Source organism: Hypomesus nipponensis, chromosome 14 (assembly GCF_054491055.1).
Source record: "Hypomesus nipponensis isolate SF chromosome 14, ASM5449105v1, whole genome shotgun sequence".
Classification (NCBI taxonomy): Eukaryota; Metazoa; Chordata; class Actinopteri; order Osmeriformes; family Osmeridae; genus Hypomesus; species Hypomesus nipponensis.
This window is the reverse complement of record NC_140374.1, coordinates 16,317,122-16,340,586: the sequence shown is the minus strand read 5'-3', so window position 1 is coordinate 16,340,586 and position 23,465 is coordinate 16,317,122. Positions and strand designations below refer to the sequence as shown.

The window sequence follows — 23,465 nt, the reverse complement described above, 5'->3', positions numbered from 1 at the left end:
TGGCTGTTGGCAGGCAAAGCCCCAAGGTGTGCTTTAACAGTACACACACATACACACCCCCCACACACACACATACAAAAACACATACACAAGGGGTCTAGCTTTATTACCTACTGATCAATCCATCCTTCACCTAGTCCCTTGACAGGCTGACCTTCCCATCCCTGTGTGTGCGTGTGTATGAGTGTGTGTGTGTGTGTGTGTGTGTGTTTGTGAGTGTGAGTGTGTGTGTGTGTGTGAGTGTGTCATGGGAGCTCGAGGTGATTAGGTTTTAATTTGTCGGTCAGGGGTTGTGACAGAGAGTATGTTTGTTCAGTACTGCCAGGTCTTAACTGGCCTATTTGTTCTGTCTATTGATCCCTAGTCCCCATGCTAAGATTGTCAATATCAATGCGCGCGCGCGCACACACACACACACCATGCATACACACACAATGAGTCCGTGTGAGTTGCCTGTGTGCGCAGGAGACTTAATCACTTGTTCGTTAAGACATAATCAAGACCCGGACACCTCAGGACGGAAGTTTCTGGAGCCGAGAGGCAGGAAGAGACAGACGTCATCAACAACTCACTCACACCACTCAAGTCACTCGCTCCCCACACGCACCCAGTCCTGGAAGGCCACGTGCATTGTCCTGTTCGTGACGGGCAGCTGGGAGAAGCGGCATAGGCTCACACGCGCGAGAAAAATGTGTGACGAGATCCTGCTGCTTTCATAACCAGCACAATGCCCTCTGTGTGTGTGTGTGTGTGTGTTTGTGTGCGTGCGTGTTAATTTGTTCGTTTTTCTTTGTGCAGTCGTATTCTGCTTTGTCAGCAGCCCTGACGCTCCCGTCTACCCACAAAGGAAATATCAGCCCACTCTCTTCCAGTCTCTTGCAGACCACTGGGGACCTGGGCAGGCAGAGGTACAGCACCGCCATCTACTGGGCAGGAGGGGAATGCCACGCAGACTGCTCAATGTTTGTCTTTGATATCGCTCAGTAGAGTTGGGTAAGTTAAAGTTGATATGAAAGTTGTGCTGTTTGAAAAAACACAAACGCTCTCCTGAGCTCTATCAGCATGGCCTCGGCGTCAGCCCCCCCCCCCCGCAGAAGGAGTCATGTGATCGTTTGACAGAGCTGGTCCCCGTCGTCACGTGTCAGCCGTTCGTCACACTTGCTCACCACTGTGCCGACACCCGGCACACCACTGACCCCCTCCACCTTCCCATCTGTCTACAACCCCCCCCTCCCAACACCCCTCTCCAGTTAGCACACTTTGTTACTGATCTAACAAACAGAGAGATGGAAAGTTTTTCACACCATCAGTCAGACTGTCTCTCTGACTTTTTTGTCAGCTTCCCTCACGGGTCTGATAATTGGTTTCTTGTCTCACCTGCGCTCCCAACCTGATCTGAAATCACAAGTGATTGTTCCTATTGAGTTTACAGAAACACCCCCCCCCCTCTCTCTCTCTCTCTCTTTCTCTCTCTCTCTATCTCTCTCTCACACACACACACACGCACACGCACACGTGCACACACACACGTGCACGCACACGCACACACACACAGACAGAGGTGCAACCAGACTTAATCAGGTTGCCACCATGTCATAATAACACCTTCAATGTTATGTTAAATAGAAGATAAAGTTAAGAGAATTTTGAGGTACAGTTTCTAATTCCACCAGAGACTGTTCTGGTGATATCACAATGCAACTACAATGGAACATGTGGGTGCCTCAACATTCCACGATGATCCAAAGATTCAGCCTTAGGATCTTCAGTCCTTCATCAAACCAGGAAAATCTGCAGACTACCATAGGAGCTTGACCCCAACCTTAACCACATCTGACCTCTGACCCCCAGGATGCCCAAAGCGAGCTTTGGTGATGACCCTCGAATTCGTCCCCGCGAGAGAATGCCCGCTGTCACACTTGACTGGATTGATGGCAAAAATGTCAAACTGCTCAAAGTGGCCAATGACAGAGAAGCTTTCAAGGTTGGTGAATCACACCACAGTACAGAGTAGTTTACTGCTTGTGTACGTGTGAGTGTGTGTGTGCAGGTTACATGTGTGCGTCCCAGTATGTGCGTGTCCGTCGCTGACTGCTGTCTGCTGTCTGCTTCCCTGCACGTCAGTTTAAGAAGCTGAACATGGCTCTAAGCAGCTTGGAGAACGTCCACAAGAGCTGCTGGCTAAGGGAGGAGAGGAGGGTCAAACAGAGCCTGCACCGGCTGACCAGTGTGTCACCCACTTACAGGAGCCAGACCCTGTTCCAGGTTAGATCCAGATCAAAGAGACAGACAGACAGACAGAGATCCATCATTACCTACCACTGTCAGACAGGTACACATTTAATTGGAGCTCAGAGACACATGCTTCTCTGTCGGGAAAAATATCACATAACACAAGACAGTGTAACCTCTGAGACTACCATGATAGTGGGGTTATGTGTTGAAGGTATTGTCAGCACGCAGCATCCATTAAACCTGCCAGTGACTGACTCATTACGTTACGCCACAGCTCAACACCTAGCTGTTAGGTGAGAGAAGCGCAGAGCTGATCACTCAAACAGAGCAGGACGCGTAGCGTGCTCCTGCTAGCTGAGACTTTACCGTTGTTAGAAGCACAGTGGGAGGAAGTTAGCACTGGTTGTGGGGGGTCATGTGATGTCTATCAGGAAGTCACACTAGTGGTGTGAGAAAACGGAGATACTTTACTCTTGAGAAAATCATATTTGACATTTTTGAGTGAGGGTGGGTATCCATACAGACACTGGAAACAAAAAATGGTCATCAATGAGACTTGTTTGACATGAATGGTTTCGCCACCGACTATGGGAACATCATTCTGGTCCATCAGAGGCTTGTTTGTGAGTTGGTTCACCCTCCTGCCTGTCCCCTGTCCTGGTCCAGAGGCCCAGTGAGGACTTCAGATGCAGCCCTGTTGGAGGGGGGAGCAGGGTGACGCTCCCTGTCTCCCCCCAGGCCCGAGACAGCCAGGACGAGGCCCACATCACCCCCTCCTCCAGCAGCTGCAAGAGCAGCACCCCCCTCACCCCCAGATCCAGCCAGAGAAGTCAGTGCTCACACACGTGCACACACGTTTGCACACAAATGTTCCAGAAGTCTCAGTAGAGAAAGCAAAGACACCCTGGGATGAACGTCCATTCATCCTTAGAAACGCACACTAGAATCCCAGATTCTTTTTGAACACAACCAGAGCTAAGTCACCACCTCAACCTCCATGTCTGACCATTTATCCTTCCTATTTTCCAGGTTTGAATCTACCCCCGTTCCCTCTCCACCCAGGAAAGGACAGCCAGGGGGCCCTGTCGGCCAGAACCTCATCTTACTGGGGGGGTCGGTACATGACCCTCCAGAGGCCTGGCCAGGACCCCAGCGGCCTCAGCCTCCTGTCCCAGGACCCCCCCAGCTTCCGAGGGGGCGGCAGGACACCCCTGCTGGTCACCCCCAGCATACTGGCCCTCCTACCCCCAGAGGTGTTTTCTTATCTTCATATTAGATCTTTTAGATGTATAATTGGGTGTGCTTGCCGAACGTCAATATTTCATGTACATTGATTATTTTTTCTTTTCCCACCCTAACTCGTCCTTCAGTTTTTGCACAACAAAGACAACGTTGGTGTTAATAAGTTCGTCTTGGTCACGATTGTGTTGCTTGTATTCGTCACCAAAAAACAATTAACAATCTAGGATATCTGTTTGAAGAGGGTGTGTATTCAACTGTCCTTCAGATTCAATGCAATGCTTCCAATGAATGCTTTTTAATCTACGCCATCTTTAAAAAATAAGTATGCATACTTATTTAAAATACAGAGAAATATCAATTTCACCCAAAAACCGGACCAATCTGCAACCGACGCAAGCACACCCACAATTTCCCCAGAAATACCCTCTTTAGTAGATCTTACTTTCCCTTGATTGTGCACTTAATAGTGCAATCTATCCTTGCTTTTCTAATCCCCATTTGCTTTCAAATGACACATGGCACAAATTACATTGATCATAACTGTTGTGGGTTTCTCTCCGCCCTATCCCCCCCCACCTCCCTCCCTACCTACCCCCGACCTCCCTTTTGCCCCCCACTGCCTCGCTCTCCCCCAACCCTCCCCCACCTTCCTCCACCCCACCCTACCCTCCCCACCCCAACAGCTGTCCCTGGAGCTAAAGGGTCTGAAGGAGGCAGTGATGGGGTTTCCCCTGCTGCAGCGCAAGGTCAGGGAGTTCCTGGCCTGCACTCGCATCACCGAGCAGGAGAGACAGGCCCAGCGCGGCCTCACACTGCACCCCCTAGAGGCTCTGCACTGCAGGTACACTCAACACTGCTCAGCACTGGGACACAGCAGAGGTCTCGAGGAAACCCACAGCCATCACATGAGACATGTGGCTACAACTCTGCTGACACCTCTGATTCTTACCTAAAAAGCTTGTTGTTTAGACATTTACATTCATCCATCACTGCTCCGCAAAGTACCAAACTAGTTGGTCAAAATATTGATTGAAAGCTGAATGTGCAATGGACCATGGTGTGTGTGTGTGTGTGTGTACAGGTACCTGCGTTTGTCTGAGAGTAACATCAGCACATTGCTAGAGCTGTGTAAGGAGAGCGGCATCCATGTTGACATGCACGCCCACATGAAGGACTCTGACATCGACATCACCAAACTGTTCAGCGGCTCCCCTCCACCTGCATCACTGTCTGACAGCACAGAGACCGTGACAAGCATGCACACACCTGTGACAGCTGCACCAAAGCTCTGAGGCACACAAGCAAGATGGATCACAAATTTCTGCTCTCAATAGCTGGCTGATCCGTCAATAAAATACATAATCTAAAGTCGAAACCGAATTCCTGTGAACCCTGCATTAATATCGAGTTTGGACCCAATCTGAAATATTGACTTCCAGCCACTAGAGGGTGGTAGTGTAACAGCTATGCTTCGGTCCGACAACCAGCATGTCCTATGAGGCCTGAGCAACAGCATCCCACTGCTTTGTCTGATTGGTTATTATCTGATAACGTTGCATGTTTAACTACAAGACACAGAAAATAAACAATATGCCAATGATCCCTGCTACAGCTTTGATGAAAAAATAAGGGACCATACCAAATATATACATTTTGGAATTAATAAATCTTTATTAAATCTACCAGCTGCTAAAAACATGGAAGGCAGACTAGCAGCAAGCATTAGCATTATACAAGGCTGATCTGTTGATAAAAAAATAGAAAATTATAAAGCCAGACAGAGAACCAAATGTGTAGCTGCTGGTACAAAACACACACACACAAAAAAACAAATAACAATCTAGGAGATCTGTTTGAAGAGGGTGTATATCTGCATTCAACTGTCCTTCAGATACAATGCAATAATAGCCAGCTGTCAAGATCCGGCTTTAAAGAATGTGTGTGTGTGTGTGTGTGTTTGGAAGGGAGTTCTACACGCAAAAAGACAGAGCGAGAGATAAGTACGCAGATACATTTGTCATGAAGCTTGCAGTTTGTTGCGGGTAACATTTCAATAGCCATTTTATAGTGAGTCAGTAAAGTGCACATGTTGAGTTTTCTTTGGAGGGTAAAAATAACTTGATTACAGTAGTGTATAGTAAGTGCTCTATAACGCTGAGTGAGTCACATGACCATGGAAGAGATGGTCAACACCAGTGCTGTATTGCATGAGATAATTCAGTAATGTAGATTATAAAATAACTGATCGGTTGTTTCCTTAGAACAATAAAGGCCAGCATGATCTCTAAATGCATCTTAGATACAAACCAGTCCAAGGGGTGATTGCTTTAGAGACAGTGTGTCTGTGTGTATGTGTATGTGTGTGTATTGTGTATGTGTGTGTTAGATGCTATCTCAGAAGCCACATGGTTGACCTACTGGAGAGCCCAACCTCCAGGTAACTCATACACAGGGTAACAGATGAAAGAACCTGAAAAAAACAGTGGATGTGACAGTATGATGACACCCTTAACAACAATTTCTTTTTTTCCCTTCAACTAGAAGCTAAATGTGTTGAGCGTTGCTGTCCCTGGCGTGTGAGTGTGTGTTTCTAAAAGGCCACAGAGCCAGCCAGGGGGTGAACACAGGTGATGTGACGAGCAGGAGTTGGTAGAGAGATGAATAGGCATGTTTAGGCAGGTGTTTCATCTCTTCCTCCCTCCCTGCCCGCCCCACCATGGGGGGGTTTCCCTCCCCCTCTGGACTAGTGGGGGGACTGGGACCATGTTTGGGTGTCTGGTTCTGGATCGCGGTCCTGGCCTACTGTCTGGGAAAGAGTCCAGGACTGGTGTCTGGGTTTGCTGTTTGTGGTCAGGTCAGGTAAGGGTCAAGGTCAAGGTCAGTCGGTCCTCTTCATCCAGGCCAGGTCATCACTACGTGGTCTCTGGCCGGTAAGTGTCTCTATCACTCTCTCCATCCTCCTCCAGAACCCAACCTGATCCAGAGGGTAGTTACACCACCCTGGAGGAGGGAGGGAGAGGTGGGGGGAGAGAGGGGAGAGAGAGAGATGGAGGGAGGGAGAGTTTCAATGGAGGAGGGAGGGAGAAATATTGAAGTGAAAAAGGAGGGAGAAGGCAGTGAGAGGAAGGAAAAAAGCATGGACACCACCTTTAATTCACACCCAAAATAGTTTGCATTACTAAACTGGAAAACTGTGTTTTTCCTTTGCATTTAAAAGATTCTGCAGCTCATAGTTGTATATGCCATGGCAAATATGGGTGGATAATTAATGCTGGATGCTGGGATCAGCAGATTTCATATTATATCCTCCTGACTCAGCAATGAATCCAAGTAGAGAGTGGACACTGGTTTTGGGCTGGTAACTTTGAAATCCTACTGTACATTGTGTTTATTCATTTGGTCTAATAAAAAGGACATCCTGGGCTTTCTAATGTCACAAATGTGAACCTCAGGAATAACCATGTCATTCTAGTTAATTAAGTCATAGATGCATAACTATACAACATAGAAAAACTTTGCTGTGACCTTTCTTTCCCTTAAATATGTTTATTATTATTATGTTATGCAACATTTAAATATTTTCAAAAATATCTGTTTCAGGTTGGACCACCTCTCTGCTTTGAAGCAGGATGGGGTTCCTTAAAGAAACTAGTAAGATACCACACCTGTCGATGGTGTTATTCCCGCGACCCTTGTTATTTACTGAAACTAAATTTTCTGTACTTATACTATATATAGACACAGTGTGTTCAAGTCGAAATACATTCATAATGTATTCAACATGTAGAATTGATAAGAACACATCCTGTATATGCATATAACAGTACATAGGCATGAATACGTTACAATCGTGTGGATGTGTGTTTACAAACTGTGCGTGTGCTCGTGCGAGCGTGTGTATAAGCAGTCTTCCGTCCCTGTGGTGACCCTGTCTCTGCAGAAGGAGAGCCAACCAGCACCGCTTGTTGGTTTGATTCTTCCTCTTTGTCCTGCTCCCTCTCTTTCGTTCTTTCTCAGTTCTCTCTTTTCATTTGCTCTCGCTCTCCCTCTCTTCCTTCTCTTTTTCTTTTCTCCATCTCTCTCCCCATGCAGGCCTATTTGTTAGTACTGACAGCAGGTTAGCATTAAATATACATGGAGATTGTCAGCCACTGGCACACACAAAGGCAGGCGCAGAGCCCTTGGGAGCGAGGCAGGGAGGGTGAGGGAGGCAGGCAGGGAGGGTGGCGGGGGAGGCAGGGAGGGTTGGGGGAGGCAGGGAGGGAGGGTGGCGGGGGAGGCAGGGAGGGTTGGGGGAGGCAGGGAGGGAGGGTGGTGGGGGAGGCAGGGAGGGTTGGGGGAGGCACGGAGGGAAGCAAGCAGGGAGGGAGGGTGATGCAGGCAGGCAGGCAGGCAGGGTGGGTGGGTGGGGGAGCAGAGACGTGGCTGGGCTGCTCCCCTGTGGACACCCCTCCACCACCCACATCCACCCCCTCCACTGTACTCATCACCCCTCCCCCCTCCCCCCCATGGAAGTTAGGGACCAGGGAGACGAAGGGGGGGGGGGGGGCCTACACACACACTAAGACACACACACCCTGCCACCCCCCTCCACACACATCTGTCGTCCATAGGGGCACAGGGTGACGTACAAGCCTCAATTCTCCAGTGCTGTCTTTCTCTCTTTCTTTCTCTCTCTCTCTCTCTCTCTCTCTCTCTCTCTCTCTCTCTCACTCTCACTCTCTCGCTGAATCTCTCTCTTTTTTTTTCTCTCTGTCTATCTCAGACGCACCCTGCATACTCAATTTGGATGTAGTACTGGGCTATAATACCTGCACACACACAAACACACTCATAAGCATAGACAAACAGACAGCTCATCCCGGCTAACTAGTGTTTATCTTTCCCACACACACGGCAGACATTTTGTTCCTACTCTATTGTGGTGTTTCTTGTGTTTTAATGTCCAGTATTTCTATGAGATATGTTGAGAAATTGTCACAACAATTTCTTGCTTACAGTATTTTTCTGTAGTAATTTAGCAGTAAAATGTTAGTATTCATCTATAGTAACATAGTAGTAATATGGTAATATTTAGAAATGCAGTAGTAATATTGTAGTATCTACTGCGGTATCTACTGCAGTAAGGCAGTATTAAAACTGAAATATATAACAGTAGTAATGCGACATTTACCTGTAATAATGTAGTATCAATACAGTAGTAATGCAGTATTTACCTTCCTTTGTGCAGGAGTAATACTGCAGCATTTAAATGTTGTAATGGAGAATTAATCCTGCAGTATTTACCTGCAATAATGTAGTATTTACCTGTACTAATACAGTAGACATTCTATAGTATTTACTTCTTGCTATAGTGTGGCATTTCCTTTTTGTAAATATTGTAGTATTTATCTGTATTATTTACCTGTAGTAATGCAGTAGTCATTGTGTGGTATTTACCTGTAGTAATGCAGTAGTCATTCTGTGGTTTTTCCCTATAGTAATGCAGTAGTCATTGTGTGGTATTTACCTGTAGTAATGCAGTAGTCATTCTCTGGTATTTACCTGTAGTAATGCAGTAGTCATTGTGTGGTATTTACCTGTAGTAATGCAGTAGTCATTGTGTGGTATTTACCTGTAGTAATGCAGTAGTCATTCTGTGGTATTTACCTGTAGTAATGCAGTAGTCATTGTGTGGTATTTACCTGTAGTAATGCAGTAGTCATTGTGTGGTATTTACCTGTAGTAATGCAGTAGTCATTCTCTGGTATTTACCTGTAGTAATGCAGTAGTAGGTTTCGTGGGGCGAGACGTGGTGTATGCGGTGGTGTTTCCGTGGCAACACCAGATGATAGTCCTGGAGCAGGGTGACCCATCGTGGCAGGCCAAAGTAGGAGTGGGACCACTTGTGGATCTGATTGGTCATGGTCAGGAACACGGCCAGTGCAAATACAAAACACTCCCACGGGTAGGTCTCTGCAAGGGCGTCTGTAATGGGGTGTGGGGGACGGGGGGTATTTGTGTGAATACAGACATCCAGCTGCACTCTTGACCTTGTGAAGGAACATGGTGATGGAACACGGTGTGTGTGTCTTAGAGGCAGGTCACTGAGTGCTGAGGTAGAGTCTGGTTTCAACGAGAACGTGAATAGAACCCTGTAAGAGTATCTCCCCCCTTCCTCTCTCCGTCCCACTGTCCCTCTCTCCACTGCCCTGGTTGACCCTGAGAGACAAGCATACAGGTATAGATGTCACCCTGTCAGTCTAGTGTTGTCCTACACAGACGTCCCTCTTTCCTCTGCCTAATTACCTCACACATCCCCCCCCCCCCCCCCGCCGCCCTCCACCATTCTGGACTTCCTCCCTCTCTCAGCTCCCCTTGCTCCACCCGTCTTCCTGTCTTGTCCTGTCCTCTCCTCTCTTCCTCACTCTGCTCTTGTCTCGTGAACACGCAGCAGCAGACAGGGTCACGACCTCCCAGCTGAACCCTTTGCGACCTCACTGATCCCACCTCATGTGACGAGGTGACCTACAGTAAGCATGTTTCTGTGTGTGTGTGCGTGTGTGAGATGTGTGTACACGACTCGCTACTAATACACACTCCCGTGTCCCCATCCACTCCTCTCTGCCCTGTCACACGCGTTTACGGGATCAGAGCCTGCTAGGGTTGAGAGGAAGAGCTTGTGGGTCCTACCTGGCGGGTACGACAGGAACTTGTATGTCATGTGTGCAAGTGGAAGCACGGTAATGAGACAGTTGTCTCCGTTGGTCTCTATGAAGTCATGCCTGGTAATGGCTGTAGGGTCGATGTGGTGCTCTCTGAAAGGACGAATAAATGCCTGGAGAAAGAAAGAGAGGGAGAAAGAGGAAGGGAGAGAGAATAAGGGTGAGAGAGTAGAAGCAAGACAGAAAAAATAAGAGAGAGGGAGCGAGGGGAGGGGAGAGAGAAAGCAAGGGAAGACAGAGAGAGGGAGGGGGAAAAGAGAGAGTGGGGAAAAAGAGGGGGCGAGGGAAGAGAGAGAGGGAGGGGGAACAGAGATGGGGGGGAGAGAGAGTGAGAAAGGTAGTTAAGACAGGAATATCATTATGGTAATCTGATCATTAATATTCAGTGTAATCCAATCATGTTGAACACAAAGTATGGGGACAATTCCTGTCAGAGAGAGAGAGAGAGACAGAGAGAGAGAGAGAGAGAGAGAGAGAGAGAGAGAGAGACAGAGAGAGAGAGAGAGAGAGAGAGAGAGAGAGAGAGAGAGAGAGAGAGAGAGAGAGAGAGAGAGAGACACACACAAAATCTTGAAAGCCCAAACAACATTGATTCCAGTTCACTCAAGAGTGAAACATTTTTAAAGGTGTGGAAAAAAACACAGGTTTTTGTTTCAGGAACAGAATTTCAATGACATGATTGCTGCACACACCATCACCTATGTTTAGTCTCCAGATGGTTGGAGGCTGCTTCTGATCTGACAGTTTAACATCTGTGGTCTATAGGTCCCGCAGTAAAGAACAGATGAATTCACCGTGTGCCACAATGTATTTGTGTGTGTGTGTGTGTGTGCTCTTCATCCTGCTCCACATTATGGCACAGAGAGATAACCCTGCAGAACCCCGCTCTGCCCCACCCCTCCCTGCTGCCCCGCCCGCCGCCCAAAGCCTCAGATCCGGCATTCTAATAAACCGGTGAACAGCGGTGCCTCGTGGCTCTGACGCCGCCTGTGCTGCCCAGGCCCGGACACCCGCCGGCGGACATGCGGGCGCCACAAATGAACGGGCTCGCGGGGCGAGAGGGGCGAACACACAAAGAGAAAAAACACACAATGAAGGTAATTTATTTTTCTCCGGCGCCACGAAAACACAGGAGTGGTTTGGTGCGTATTACCATAGCGTGCCAGTGGCGGGAGGAGCAGTCATTATCAGGCATTGGAGGGCAGAACTCAATCACAGGTCTGTCTGAGGCAGCCTCCGCTGGAGAGGACGAAACTATCTGTTGATACGTCGACAATTATCTGGCCCTCTCCTCCCTCGCTCCCCACCTCTCTCTCGTCCCTGGTCCAGATGAAAGCGGAGCTAAGCTTCAGACCACACGCAGAGACACCGTGCAGACTTCACTGCCTCACTGGCTCTAATCCCACACCGTTTAACGGAACGCCTCGCCCCGTTTGGTCTAAACCCGCCTCAACGCTAATCAGGACTCACATCTCCCATCGCCCTGGCAACACCGCCATCCGTGGCACGGATAGAGCACACCCTTCTCCTGCTTTTCCACCTTCCCCTCTTTCTTCTCCCCGATTCCACCTCCTACTCCTCCACATCTCCTCCTCCTCCCTTCCTCCTCCTCCCTCTCGACTAGGAGCTGGCTTAAGTCGTTCAATTAGACCTCTTTCTTCTGCCCTAATCACCATCATTAACCATTCTCCCTCTAGTCTAGGCCTCTGCTTGAATGTGCTGACAGAAAGAGAGAGGGGGAGGAGGAGGGAGAGGGAAGGGGGGTGAGACCGATAGATGAGTAGAAAAAGGTGGAGAGCGAGAGAGAGAGGGAGAGAGAGAGAGAGAGAGAGAGAGAGAGAGAGAGAGAGAGAGAGAGAGAGAGAGAGAGAGAGAGAGAGAGAGAGAGAGAGAGAGAGAGAGAGAGAGAGAGAGAGAGAGAGAGAGAGAGAGAGAGAGAGAGAGAGAGAGAGAGAGAGAGAGAGAGAGAGAGAGAGAGAGAGAGAGAGAGAGAGAGAGAGCTCTATTTCGGTTAAGTGCTGGTCTTTAATCTAGCTGTAGAGGATGTTTAAGCGTCGCTCTCCTGGTGGCGTGAGGAGATTCCCCTTTTCTGTTTGAAGTGAGCGCGCTCCCAGGTGGCTGGTCCTAATTATCCCAGACAGAGCTAGGATCAAGCCCTGCCATGTCGGAGAGATTCAGACCCCTGCGTGGAGGGGCGGGAGACCCCTGCTCTGCGGGGCTCTGTGGCTGGGAAACAGACCTGGGATAAGGAAGGCTAAGGATGGGGGGGCCCCTTGGCTGGACCTATGGGGGGCGGCTGGGTGTATAGAGTACATATATGTACACATGAGTGTGTGTGTGCGCTTGTGCACGGCAGCAACCCAGGTGCTTTTAGAGTCTCCTCTGTATAACTACTAAACTACAATAGGTCAGCTACAGGCACGCATGACGTCTGGGTTCATACATCGTTATGAATGACCAAAATTCTGTTATTTGGAGTAAGTCTTTTATTCTACAGGCCGCCTTTATTGTCACAGTAGACCCGCACATGCACAGACATACATTGCACACACCAGAGGCGTTGTTAGACATAAAACTCTACTGGGGCACAGGCCCCTATTCATATCCCTTTTTTTCTTTCAAGCTTGCTGCGCACAATGCACAGCTATGGAAACTCCCCTTGCCTAACCCACTATACAACAGTTCAGGGACGCAGGTTTGATACCAGCTTTGGCAGGGACATCCATTGTTAATGCGTGCAAGCATGTTTTTTTCTCTATCATTTGAACGCAAATACTGAGCTTCATGTAATATTGTTTTTATGCTTTAGTCAAAATACGATGATCGGTAAGCCTATCATTTAGAAAACTGTCTTTCGTTTTGTAAGGTTTTCTTAACCTACCTCAATTCTGACTTGTGTGCAGAGTCCGGAACCTGGACTTCTGTGTGCGTGCTGCAGTGGCTATTTGGCAAGCTCAGAAGAGCGCGCTAACATGGAATTCTGTGTTTGTGTTTTCAGTTAAACTGCTTTGATATTACAAGCGTTGATTGGGATACTGCATTTATCCGGGATTATCAATGCAAATGAATGCACTGACTAATAAAGTCAATTGTTAAAACTCAAACTTTAGATTTTACGATGCACACTAAAACATCACCATTATTAAGAGGATGGAATTCTGCTTTCCATAATAAGCCCCAACAAGACTCCCAACAGGCTCCCCTGGCAACACAACCATACAATCATTAGCAGAAATACATACACACTCGCACATAAATGAATCACCACAAAAGATCACATCAACCAATACTAGGACCAGCTGCTTTCTAATTGGGTAAGATGATGATGACCTTTACTCTAATTGGAAGAGGTCGAGGTAGGTATGGGAGGGAACGAAGGTATGCAGGCAGGGGTGACAAGGGAAGTAGAGGTAGTGGGGGCACAACAATGAGTGTCTGTGTGTGCGTGCGTGCGTGTGTGTGTGTGTTTGTGTGTGTGTGTGTGTGGGGGGGGGGGGCTGTTCTCTAGGACGACTGGATTACTCGAGCTCCTTGCAGCCCTTGGGATGAGAGGGGATGAGAGGGGCAAGGAGGGTTACTTGGGGGTACAACCATCGCAGCCGGAAATGGGGCTTGGACGAGGGTGAAAGACTAAGATTTGAGCCAAGAAAAACGAGTCAGAGCTACCCAGACACAGGTTCCAATGGCCTGACTCACAATGGAGGACGTCAGTCAATAATGTGTGACCTTAGTCATTATCCATGTAGGACCTCAGTCATGATCACAGTGTGGGAATATCCCAGTTGAGCAGGCCAGTGTCTCACCTTGCCGAGGACAGGGATGTCCACAGACCCCCAGGTGTCCGCTCCCCAGTGGACCATCCCAGAGGCAAAGTCTGCCGTCACTATACCCAGAACTGGGGGAAAGATGGAGAGAAGGAGAAAAGAGAAGGAAGAGAGGAGAGCAGACAAGGGGAGGTGAGGATGAGGGGAAAGGAGAGGAGGAGAGAGAAAGGGAGGAGCAGACGGGTCAGGAAAGAACATCAAGTGAGAAAGAGGTTGAGTCAAAAAGCAGTTGGACACACAAATGAGCTCAGGAAGAGCAGTAGGTAAAGACATTGGGAATTATATTTACAGAAAGTGCATGTACAGTGTGTGTGTGTGTGTGTGTCTTACCAATGCCGATGAGGATCTTATAGATGTGCACGGTGGAAAAGTTGAAGAGAAGGAAGAAGAAGTTGATGAACAAGAGCGACAGGCACATAACCACACTGACCCACTCCTGAAGTCTCTTACCTGTGGAACACACACACACACACACATACCCACACATAAACACACACACAGGCATGCACGCCCACACACAGACAAAGTCAGTAATACACAGAACGGCTTCAACTGCAAGTCATACAGACATGAGCCAAAGTTACAGTGCGATCATTTACAATGGAAATATGCCGGAAAACAGCCACATGAGCAGATTTGGTGGAGCGGGATAGTGCTGATGAACCTTGACTACGCTGTTTCTCCCCCATTGGGAGACATAGTGAGGGGGGAGGAATGGAGGTGTGGAAGGAGGGTGTCCTGTGATCTGGGCTGGATAATGAAGTGTCTGAGGTCTGTTAGGTCACAGGGTCAGCTGTGTGTGTGTGTGTGTGTGAGAGAGAGAAATCGAGAGAGAGTTTATGACGGTGTGTGTCCAGGGTAGAGCGTGTGTCCCGTCGCCCCCGGGTGTTAAGTGGTCATCAACCTGCATGAAGACAAGTGTGTGCCGAACCCGGGGGTCGCGACCTCTGGGAGGCGGAGCCGAGCTGTCAGAGCTCCAAATTCACAGGTCAGACACCTCACAGCAGAGAGGGGGGGTGTGTGTGTGTGTGGGGGGGGGGGGTTGAGGGGGCCGGCTGGGGGGTCTACAGGGTGGGCTGGGGAGAGATGGGGTGAGCGGAGGGGGGCTGAGACCACCTCACAGCGGCTCTGGTCCAGTGCGAAGGAGGAGATTAGACAGCTGCTGAATTATGCATCATGCTTGGGGACGTCATTAGCACACCCTGCTACTCTGCTTTGAAACTCTTTTGAGTTCTGCTCAGGAACTCTGCTCTGCTTTGGAACTGATGACAACATACTAAAGCAGACCGGTCAAACTCAATAAACACGTAAAGCCCTGTAAAACAGTACTAGTCCGCAGTGGTATAGCGTAGGTATACTATTCTATGCTATGCTATGGCAGAGTAGAGTATAGTGTGTATACCAGTTACATTGGGCTAAGTGAACTGGCCTTGCACAGCATGTAGGAGGGTTAAGTAGAGCAGTACAGTATGGTTGTGTTGTCTCTGTGCTAAATATGACACAATTTCCTCCACTCAGTCAAAAGGCACAGGGGACAGACACACTGGAGAATCACAACACCAAAATTCTCTTCCCTCTCCCTCTCTCTCACACACACACAAACATACACACACACACACAATCCAGCCGGGGTTGAGCAGTGGGGCCGCTGTCAGGTGATCTGCGTCAGTCCTTGGATCCAGGGGATCCCTGGTGAGGACAGAATCTAGGCCAGGCCTCAACAGAGCCACCACCAGTACCTCTACAGACACCACTACAGACACCACTAGTACCTCTACAGACACCACTACAGACACCACTAGTACCTCTACAGACGCCTCTACAGACACCACTACAGACACCACTAGTACCTCTACAGACACCTCTACAGACACCACCAGTACCTCTACAGACACCACTACAGACACCACTACAGACACCCCTACAGACACCACTAGTACCTCTACAGACACCTCTACAGACACCACCAGTACCTCTACAGACACCACTACAGACACCACTACAGACACCACTAGTACCTCTACAGACACCTCTACAGACACCACCAGTACCTCTACAGACACCACTACAGACACCACTACAGACACCACTACAGACACCACTAGTACCTCTACAGACACCACTACAGACACCACTAGTACCTCTACAGACACCACTACAGACACCACCAGTACCTCTACAGACACCACTACAGACACCACTAGTACCTCTACAGACACCACTACAGCAGCTCTGCCTATCTTTCAGTCTGTGGACCCATCTGTCTGCGTGTCTTGCAGCCTGACCGCCGCCGTGCCGTCTCCTTGTGTTACTCTGAGTCTGTATTACTGTCTATTACTGTCTGTCTGTCTGTCTGTCTGTCTGTCTGTCTGTCTGTGTCTGGCCACAGCTCCAGAGTGGAGCGCTCATTAATACAGTCCTGACAACAACATGCTCAGTAGAAGAGCCTGGTCCATCGCTCAGAGACACCCGCCAGCCCTTCAGCCCCCGTCTGCCCGCCTCGCGCTGGCGAGGGGATTTAACCTGGGCGGGGCGCCGGGCCAGGAGAGGAGGGTGCTAATAGGCTGAAATTAATCAACGACGGCTTCGCCGTCGAGGGATGGAACCAAGCACCACAACAACACTGTGCGCATGCTAATGGCCTGCTCTCCCCCCTTCTCTCTCTCTCTCTCTCTCTCTCTTTTTACATATCATCCCTTTCTATACCAGTCTCCTTTTTGAAAATCTTTTGTTTTCTGTCTCTACTTTCTTCATACAGACATTATATTCACCATGAGGTCCTGAGTGTCTGTGTGCCAGAAACGCTGCCCGAGTGTTGCTTCACAGACCAGTTAGTTATCTAAAACCCTCCCTCTTTAACCATCTTTCGGTCTCTCTCCCTCTCCCTCTCTCCCTCTCTCTCTTTCTCTCTCTCTCTCTCTCCCTCTCTCCCTCTCTGTGTCTCTCTCTCTGCAGGACAAAGGGATCTGGTCTTCGCTGCTTCCTGACTCTGTTGTCCTAAACCCTAGGGCCTTGCGATCTCAGAAATACACAGTGAAACACACACAAATACGTGGGCGCCCATACACACGTACACACACACACACACACACACAATGAAAGGAGTCTTCACACCTCCTCCAGAGCAGAAAACAAAAAAACAAGTCACACACCCAGAATGGCTGCCTGTCACAGCAACAAAGGCTAGAGTCATCACTGCCAACATGCCAAGACTATCTATCCATCTCTCTCTCTCTCTCTCTCTCTCTCTCTCTCCCTCCCTCGATCTCTCTTTCCCGCATATTCAAGCCTCTCCCTTACACACACCTACAGTAGCAGAAACAAACATATACATATTGCTGTATACAATCCCTTAATCACTACACATCAAAGTAATGATACACAATAGAATTATACTTCTGAATACTATAGGCGGCTTTATTCTCCCTCCCTCCCTCCCTCCCTCCCTCCCTCCCTCCCTCCCTCCCTCCCTCCCTCCCTCCCTCCCTCCCTCCCTCCCTCCCTCCCTCCCTCCCTCCCTCCCTCCCTCCCTCCCTCCCTCCCTCCCTCCCTCCCTCCCTCCCTCCCTCCCTCCCTCCCTCCCTCCCTCCCTGTCCCCTGGTTGTGTCTCTAGGCCTGTCTTCAGATGGGACCCTCTGAAGGGGGAGGGAGGGGGAGGAGGGTTGCAAAACTGGGTCACATGCTAAGAGCAGGAGAGAGAGAGAGAGAGAGAGAGAGAGAGAGAGAGAGAGAGAGAGAGAGAGACAGAGAGAGAGAGAGAGAGAGAGAGAGAGAGAGAGAGAGAGAGAGAGAGAGAGAGACAGAGAGAGAGAATGAGAAGGAGGGGGAGGTAGAATTCCCTGATCAGGACGAATGGATCAGTCACAGGCCTCGTTCCTTTCATCTGCTCTCAGTGGACGCCTCAACCTGGGACACACACAGACACACACAGACAAACAAACACACACAAAGGCAAGTTGTACATACATACACTGATCACACAAACTTCACACCCCACACATAAAACACAGTCTATTCCACTCACACACAGACAGACAGACAGACAGACAGACAGACAGACAGAGTATGGGATTCTGTAAGGGTAACTTCCTACAGTATATCACTCTATGGACAGACCAGCAACAAAGAGCTGAATGAGAAATTCAATAACTGCATACCAACACAATGACACAAAAAACTACCAATGAACACACACACACATTTTGACCCCCTGAGAAGCACTGTAACTAGGCCTGGCTCCAAAGTTTTCCCTCGTGAAAAGAGAGAGAGAAAGAAAAAGGGGATGGACAGACCATGGTGTGTGTGTGTGTGTGCGCGTGCGTGTATGTATGTGCGCGTGTGTGTGTGCGTGTGTGCATGTGTGTGAAAGAGGGAGGGAGTGAGTGAGCAAAAGAGTGAGATATAGAGAGATAGATAGACAGAGAGAAGAGGAGAGAGAAAGGGAGAGATGACAGTGGTTGATGAGGGCTGCAGATGAGGGTTGGGGTAGAAGACCCAGGAGATTAAGGAGTACACCACGGAGTACACACAGCACACACACACACACACACGGGAGACACACACACACGTGAGACACACACACACACACGTGAGAAACACACACAGCTCCATAACCGTGTGCTCATAAGCCCGTGGTGATGAGCTGGTCTACATTTACACACAGTGGATTGGAATAGTTACATTAACATTAAAGCTATTCTATAAAGCAACCGGATACACTGGGCTTTAAAAATTCAAATGTCCCCAAAGCCATTCTCTAGTTCAGCTCCTCCCCGCTTAGAGACACGGCGAGGTGAATATTCCTTTTAATACGAGGCGTTAGAGAAGTTGGGCCGCCATGGCCTCGTCATAAGCCATGATGCAGACAAGAGGGAGAGGGCTATCAAACATTAATAACAGGCCTGTCCTGATGTGTGTGTGTGACGTTGAACGAGCTTGCGTGTGTGTGTGACAGAGAGCGTGTGACCGAACGCGTGGGTGTACGTGACAGAGAATGAGCTTGTGTGAGTGTGACAGAGAGAGAGAGAACGCCTGGGTGTTTGTGTGTGTGTGTGTGCAGCCTAATGCATTTAGATGCCCTGTTGAGTGTATAATTGAGGAGCACAGCAGGGGCAGTGGCAGGTAGCCTACTTTGTATCCTCTCTGGCTCTCTTCCTCTCTCTCTGCCCCCTCTTTCTCTCCGTGTCGCTACGTCAGCCCTCGATTTCTCTCTCTACTCTCCCTCTTGCTCTCTTTGCCCGCTCGAGTATCCTCCCCTCTCTCGTTTTTTCTTTCTTTCTTTTAAGTCTCTCGCCCCCCTAAACCTCACTCGGCCTCTATAGCAGTGAGATTGTGCCCATGCGGGCGGGTGCGCTGTTGAACCAATCCAGTTGTACAGCAGCACTCGAACACACACACAAACACACACACACACAGTGGTTAACAAATGGAGCAGCTCCTGATTTCTGCATGTCTCCCTGTTCTGTTCTGCTGACTCTGGCCCTCTTCTGTCCTGGGTCAGCCCAGGTCAGCTCCACAGCTCAGCCGAGCCGGACCCAGCCCAACACTCGGCACGGGTCCTGACCCCGTGACACGTGACCCGTGACCAGAGCCAGCCCTCAACCCCCGGGGTCAACCTGGCCAAGGGGAGATGGGGGAGGGGGGGGGGGAGGAGACAGTATTTAGGAGGAGGGGATGATGAGGAGGAAATGAGGAGGAAGGGGAACGAGAATAGGTTAGGGGAGAAGGAAAGGGAGAAAAGGGGGTTGGTGGAAAGAGGCAATAAGAGGTGGATGATGTGAGGGAGGAGATGGTGAGGAGAACGTGTGGGGGTGAGGAACAAGTGGCGTTTGAGGGAGGAAGGTTGGCTCAGCTCTGGAAGAAGACTTAATAAAGGCTCATCTGAGCTTGACAACAGACGGAGAAAGTTCACCTCTACTGTCACAGAGAGGAGAGAGCAGGGCTCCTGTACTCCCTACAATACACAGTTATTAAATTAAGTTTTACTACTGTAAGTGCTCACAAAGAGATTACTGACCGAGACTAACTGACTGACTCACTGATTGCATATAATAGTTGATGCAAAGTTTGTTGGTAATCTGAATGATACCACATGCTGTAAAAAAAAAAAAAGATCAATGTAAAGTTTGAGATACATTAAACATCCAAAGGCAGGTATTGGTGGTTATGGACTATCGAGCCATACCTGATAATATGAAATGTCTTACTGAAACCCAACCTCCACTTCCTACAGCACCTCTCTCTGGAGACATCTCCACTGTTGTTACGGTAGCGGAGGGAACTTCAAGGTCTGTTGTGGAAACACAATGTCCGAGTGCTTGTGATATTACTATTAGCCTTCATTTGCAAGAGTACACAAGAACAGTATGTATGAATGAGGATTATGTCTAGTTATTTTCTTTTCCTCTCCTCGAATAACCACTGTGCTTCCCATATGCACTATTTGTACGTTCCTTTGGAGAAAGGTGTCTACTAAAAGACACATAACATGTTAAAACGGCACAAATCGCCCGTGCTTCTCTATCTCCCTGTGTGGAGCTTGAGGCACCACTGTAGATATGACTGTTCATATCTGCATTAGTGATATGCTTCATTAAGTCTCCGGCTATAAGCACACCCTGATAAGGAGCTGGCCTACGTGAACTCTGACTTGTAGCTGATGTGTGAGTGTGGCTGTGTGTGTGTGTCCAGTCACAAACCACACCTCAAGTATGTCTTAGTGGTTGCCGCTTGATAGGTGGGTCAGTAAGCAGAGCTGAGGTATCATGAGTTGACGAACACAGTCAAGATCACTTACAGCCATAGAAACGAGATGACTTAACATGTGAGCTCTCGACAGATATACAACTCATGTACTCACACTATCACACACACACACGGTGGGTGCCTTTGTGACCAAGCTGAGGAGGTTGGGGATGAGGCGTCTGAGGAACAGAAAGTGGAGATCCTATTCCACTTCCTGTTAAAACGGGATTATGGGATGTAGAGAAGCGAGGAGTGGTCAGCTGAGCGTGACACCAGACACACATACATATGGTAGAAACATACACACGCAGACACACACACACACACTCACTCTCCATCTGTCCTGGAGTTGCAGTAATGAGCCCTAGCGTCTGTGTGTGTGCGCGTGTGTGTTTGTGTGTGTTTGTGTGTGAGCAGCATGCCCTGCGTGAAACATAAACACACTGAGTGACCAGGCAGATCGTTATCACTCGAATGCAGATCAGTTTCTAATGGACCTGGAAACACACTAAAACTAAGGCCAACACTAAGCATAGCAGAGTAGGACAAACATGTCTTTCTCCTAATCTGTTCTATGATGCAAGGCTTTGAACTTAACACTGATCCTTGTTGTGTGTGTATAGTGGTTCAAAGCAGATAGACAGGTAGGCAGAATGACAGACAAACCCAGACACACCGACATGGGACAGACACACCAACATGCAGACAGACAGACAGACAGACAGACAGACCAACATGCAGACAGACAGACAGACAGACCAACATGCAGACAGACAGACAGACAGACAGACAGACAGACAGACAGACAGACAGACAGACAGACAGACAGACAGACAGACAGACAGACATGTAAGCAGACGTGCATGCAGAAGTGCATTCAAAGTGCTGCACTCTTAAAAGCCCCTCTGCTGGACCCCAGCCAATAAGCTTCAGCTCACTAACCAGAAGTCCACACTCAGACTAGAGTAACAGACAAGCAGCTGCACATAGCAGGACATGTCATTATTTGTGTATGTTTGTGCCAGTATTCTGTATTACTGAATTGTCCCTAAAATATCAATGCCCATTCCCCTGTAAACAATTGCATAGTTAACGGTAGGAATTTACATGGACCCACAATTTCAACAAGTACAATAGACTAACACTGTCTGATGATCATAATATGATGGTTGAATACATTTTTCCTTCTCACCAGGCCAATAGTAAGCATCCATCATTAGGCCATGATGACATTCACGTGGTTCAAGAAAAAAGTAGGTTTACAAGCCTCATTTAGAGCTACCCTAAGTATTCAAATGACCTATGATGAACATCAGATTTCAACAGCACTGTAGGCTATTCTAAGGTTATACTAGAAGGTTGTATTAACCACCAGCACTGTGTACCTTATCTTATGCATTGTTACTAAAATACAATCATAAGGTCACCACAGTGATTACAGACAGGATCATCCTCCTGACCACCCCTCCTTGTTAACCACTACAATATACTATGGTGCTTCAAGTCACGTCAGCAATGCCAGCCAGCGAATAGGTGTTACATGATTGACTGAGCAATGTTTTTAAGGCTCACCGCCTCTTATCTATTCAAAACAGTCAATTCCCTCGCTCCTTATCTTACCGGGAGAATATAGCTTCGCGAGCTGACGGGCCCCTGCGTGCTGCGGTCCCCACCGAGGCGCCGTGCTGCGGGCAGCCGCACCGTGCTCATTCCCGTTAGGATCCTCCTCTGCCATAGACCGGTGTCTGATCTCGGTCTCCGACAGCAATGCCGCCTCCATAGTCTCTTCCTTTTCACTCGGTTTTACTAAAATGCATAAATTATGTTTTTGATCAATAGGTGATTATTGGCTATTGGTAAGTAAATGTTGTGTCGGTACCGAGTGATGCCGAAAGCTCACCGGAGCGACGTTTAGTACCACCCGGAACTAAAACACGGATGAACCGCTGCTGACATACAAACCTAAATACACGATTTTAATGGGTTACGTGCTTTTATTTCCCTTGTAATGTCCAACAAACGCACGTATTATTGATATATGGCCAATTTCAAATGATAAAACTGTAAATTAGCCTATATTTTGTAAGTTCAATTAATTAGCCTATCTTAGTAAACTTTTCGCTTAGGCTAGCCTACTTGACGTTCTTACGGTGGCGATGCTGGTTCTAGAACTAGTTAATGTGGATAGAAAACAAACAAGGACTGGGAAAGTAGGCTATGTCCATGGATCGAAAACGTAACTTCTGTTACGAGCACTAAAGCACCGTTATAAATACCTGTCTTTGGAGCCAACGTCTGTCTGACAGTCTTACTTGAGTACTCGACCACTGCGGAACTTCAGCAGTAAAATATTGAGGATCCCTAAACTCTGTGTCGCGACCGTGATGTGATCTATGAGCTTGCGAGTTGCTGATGCGAGTCGAGCCATCGCCGGGTCATGTTGCAATTGACGTTGTCCTTGGCACCATTCCCAACAGCGCACAGCAAATTAAATGTCTGGACCTGTTGCTGTACTGTAAACTCAAAGCATAGCTTGTTGTGCAGCCATGAATATTATAAATGTCTCTATATCACTATACTTTCTTATTGAAATATTGATATAATGTGTATTGGTTACATTAGACTACGCAACTTTAAACATAACCTTAATGCAGGTCTATTGTAGTTTCGTGGTTTATCTTGACAAACGTACAGCCTAGGGATGTATGTTATTACA

At 48.3% G+C, this 23,465-nt stretch overlaps 2 protein-coding genes across 3 annotated transcripts; one reads left to right on the top strand and one right to left on the bottom strand.

Moving 5' to 3' along the window:
* Window positions 1-1,749: 1,749 nt before the first annotated feature.
* On the top strand, window positions 1,750-4,830 carry LOC146258809 (uncharacterized). Its single transcript, XM_084673029.1, has 6 exons — window positions 1,750-1,984; window positions 2,125-2,265; window positions 2,902-3,064; window positions 3,265-3,488; window positions 4,161-4,318; window positions 4,559-4,830. The coding sequence occupies exons 1-6, from the start codon at window positions 1,853-1,855 to the stop codon at window positions 4,767-4,769; spliced, it is 1,029 nt and encodes a 342-aa protein (XP_084529155.1). The 5' UTR covers window positions 1,750-1,852; the 3' UTR covers window positions 4,770-4,830.
* Window positions 4,831-5,124: 294 nt separating this feature from the next.
* Window positions 5,125-23,227, bottom strand: peds1a (plasmanylethanolamine desaturase 1a). Of its 2 annotated transcripts, none has more exons than XM_084672549.1 (7): window positions 23,026-23,227; window positions 22,370-22,555; window positions 14,336-14,455; window positions 13,985-14,076; window positions 10,150-10,294; window positions 9,232-9,444; window positions 5,125-6,477 (listed from the first exon to the last, which is right to left on the bottom strand). In XM_084672549.1, the coding sequence occupies exons 2-7, from the start codon at window positions 22,527-22,529 to the stop codon at window positions 6,356-6,358; spliced, it is 852 nt and encodes a 283-aa protein (XP_084528675.1). In that variant the 5' UTR covers window positions 22,530-22,555; window positions 23,026-23,227; the 3' UTR covers window positions 5,125-6,355. The 2 variants fall into 2 exon arrangements, with proteins under 2 accessions (XP_084528675.1, XP_084528676.1); XM_084672550.1 differs by lacking the exon at window positions 23,026-23,227 and adding an exon at window positions 22,650-22,980.
* Between the last annotated feature and the right edge of the window lie 238 nt (window positions 23,228-23,465).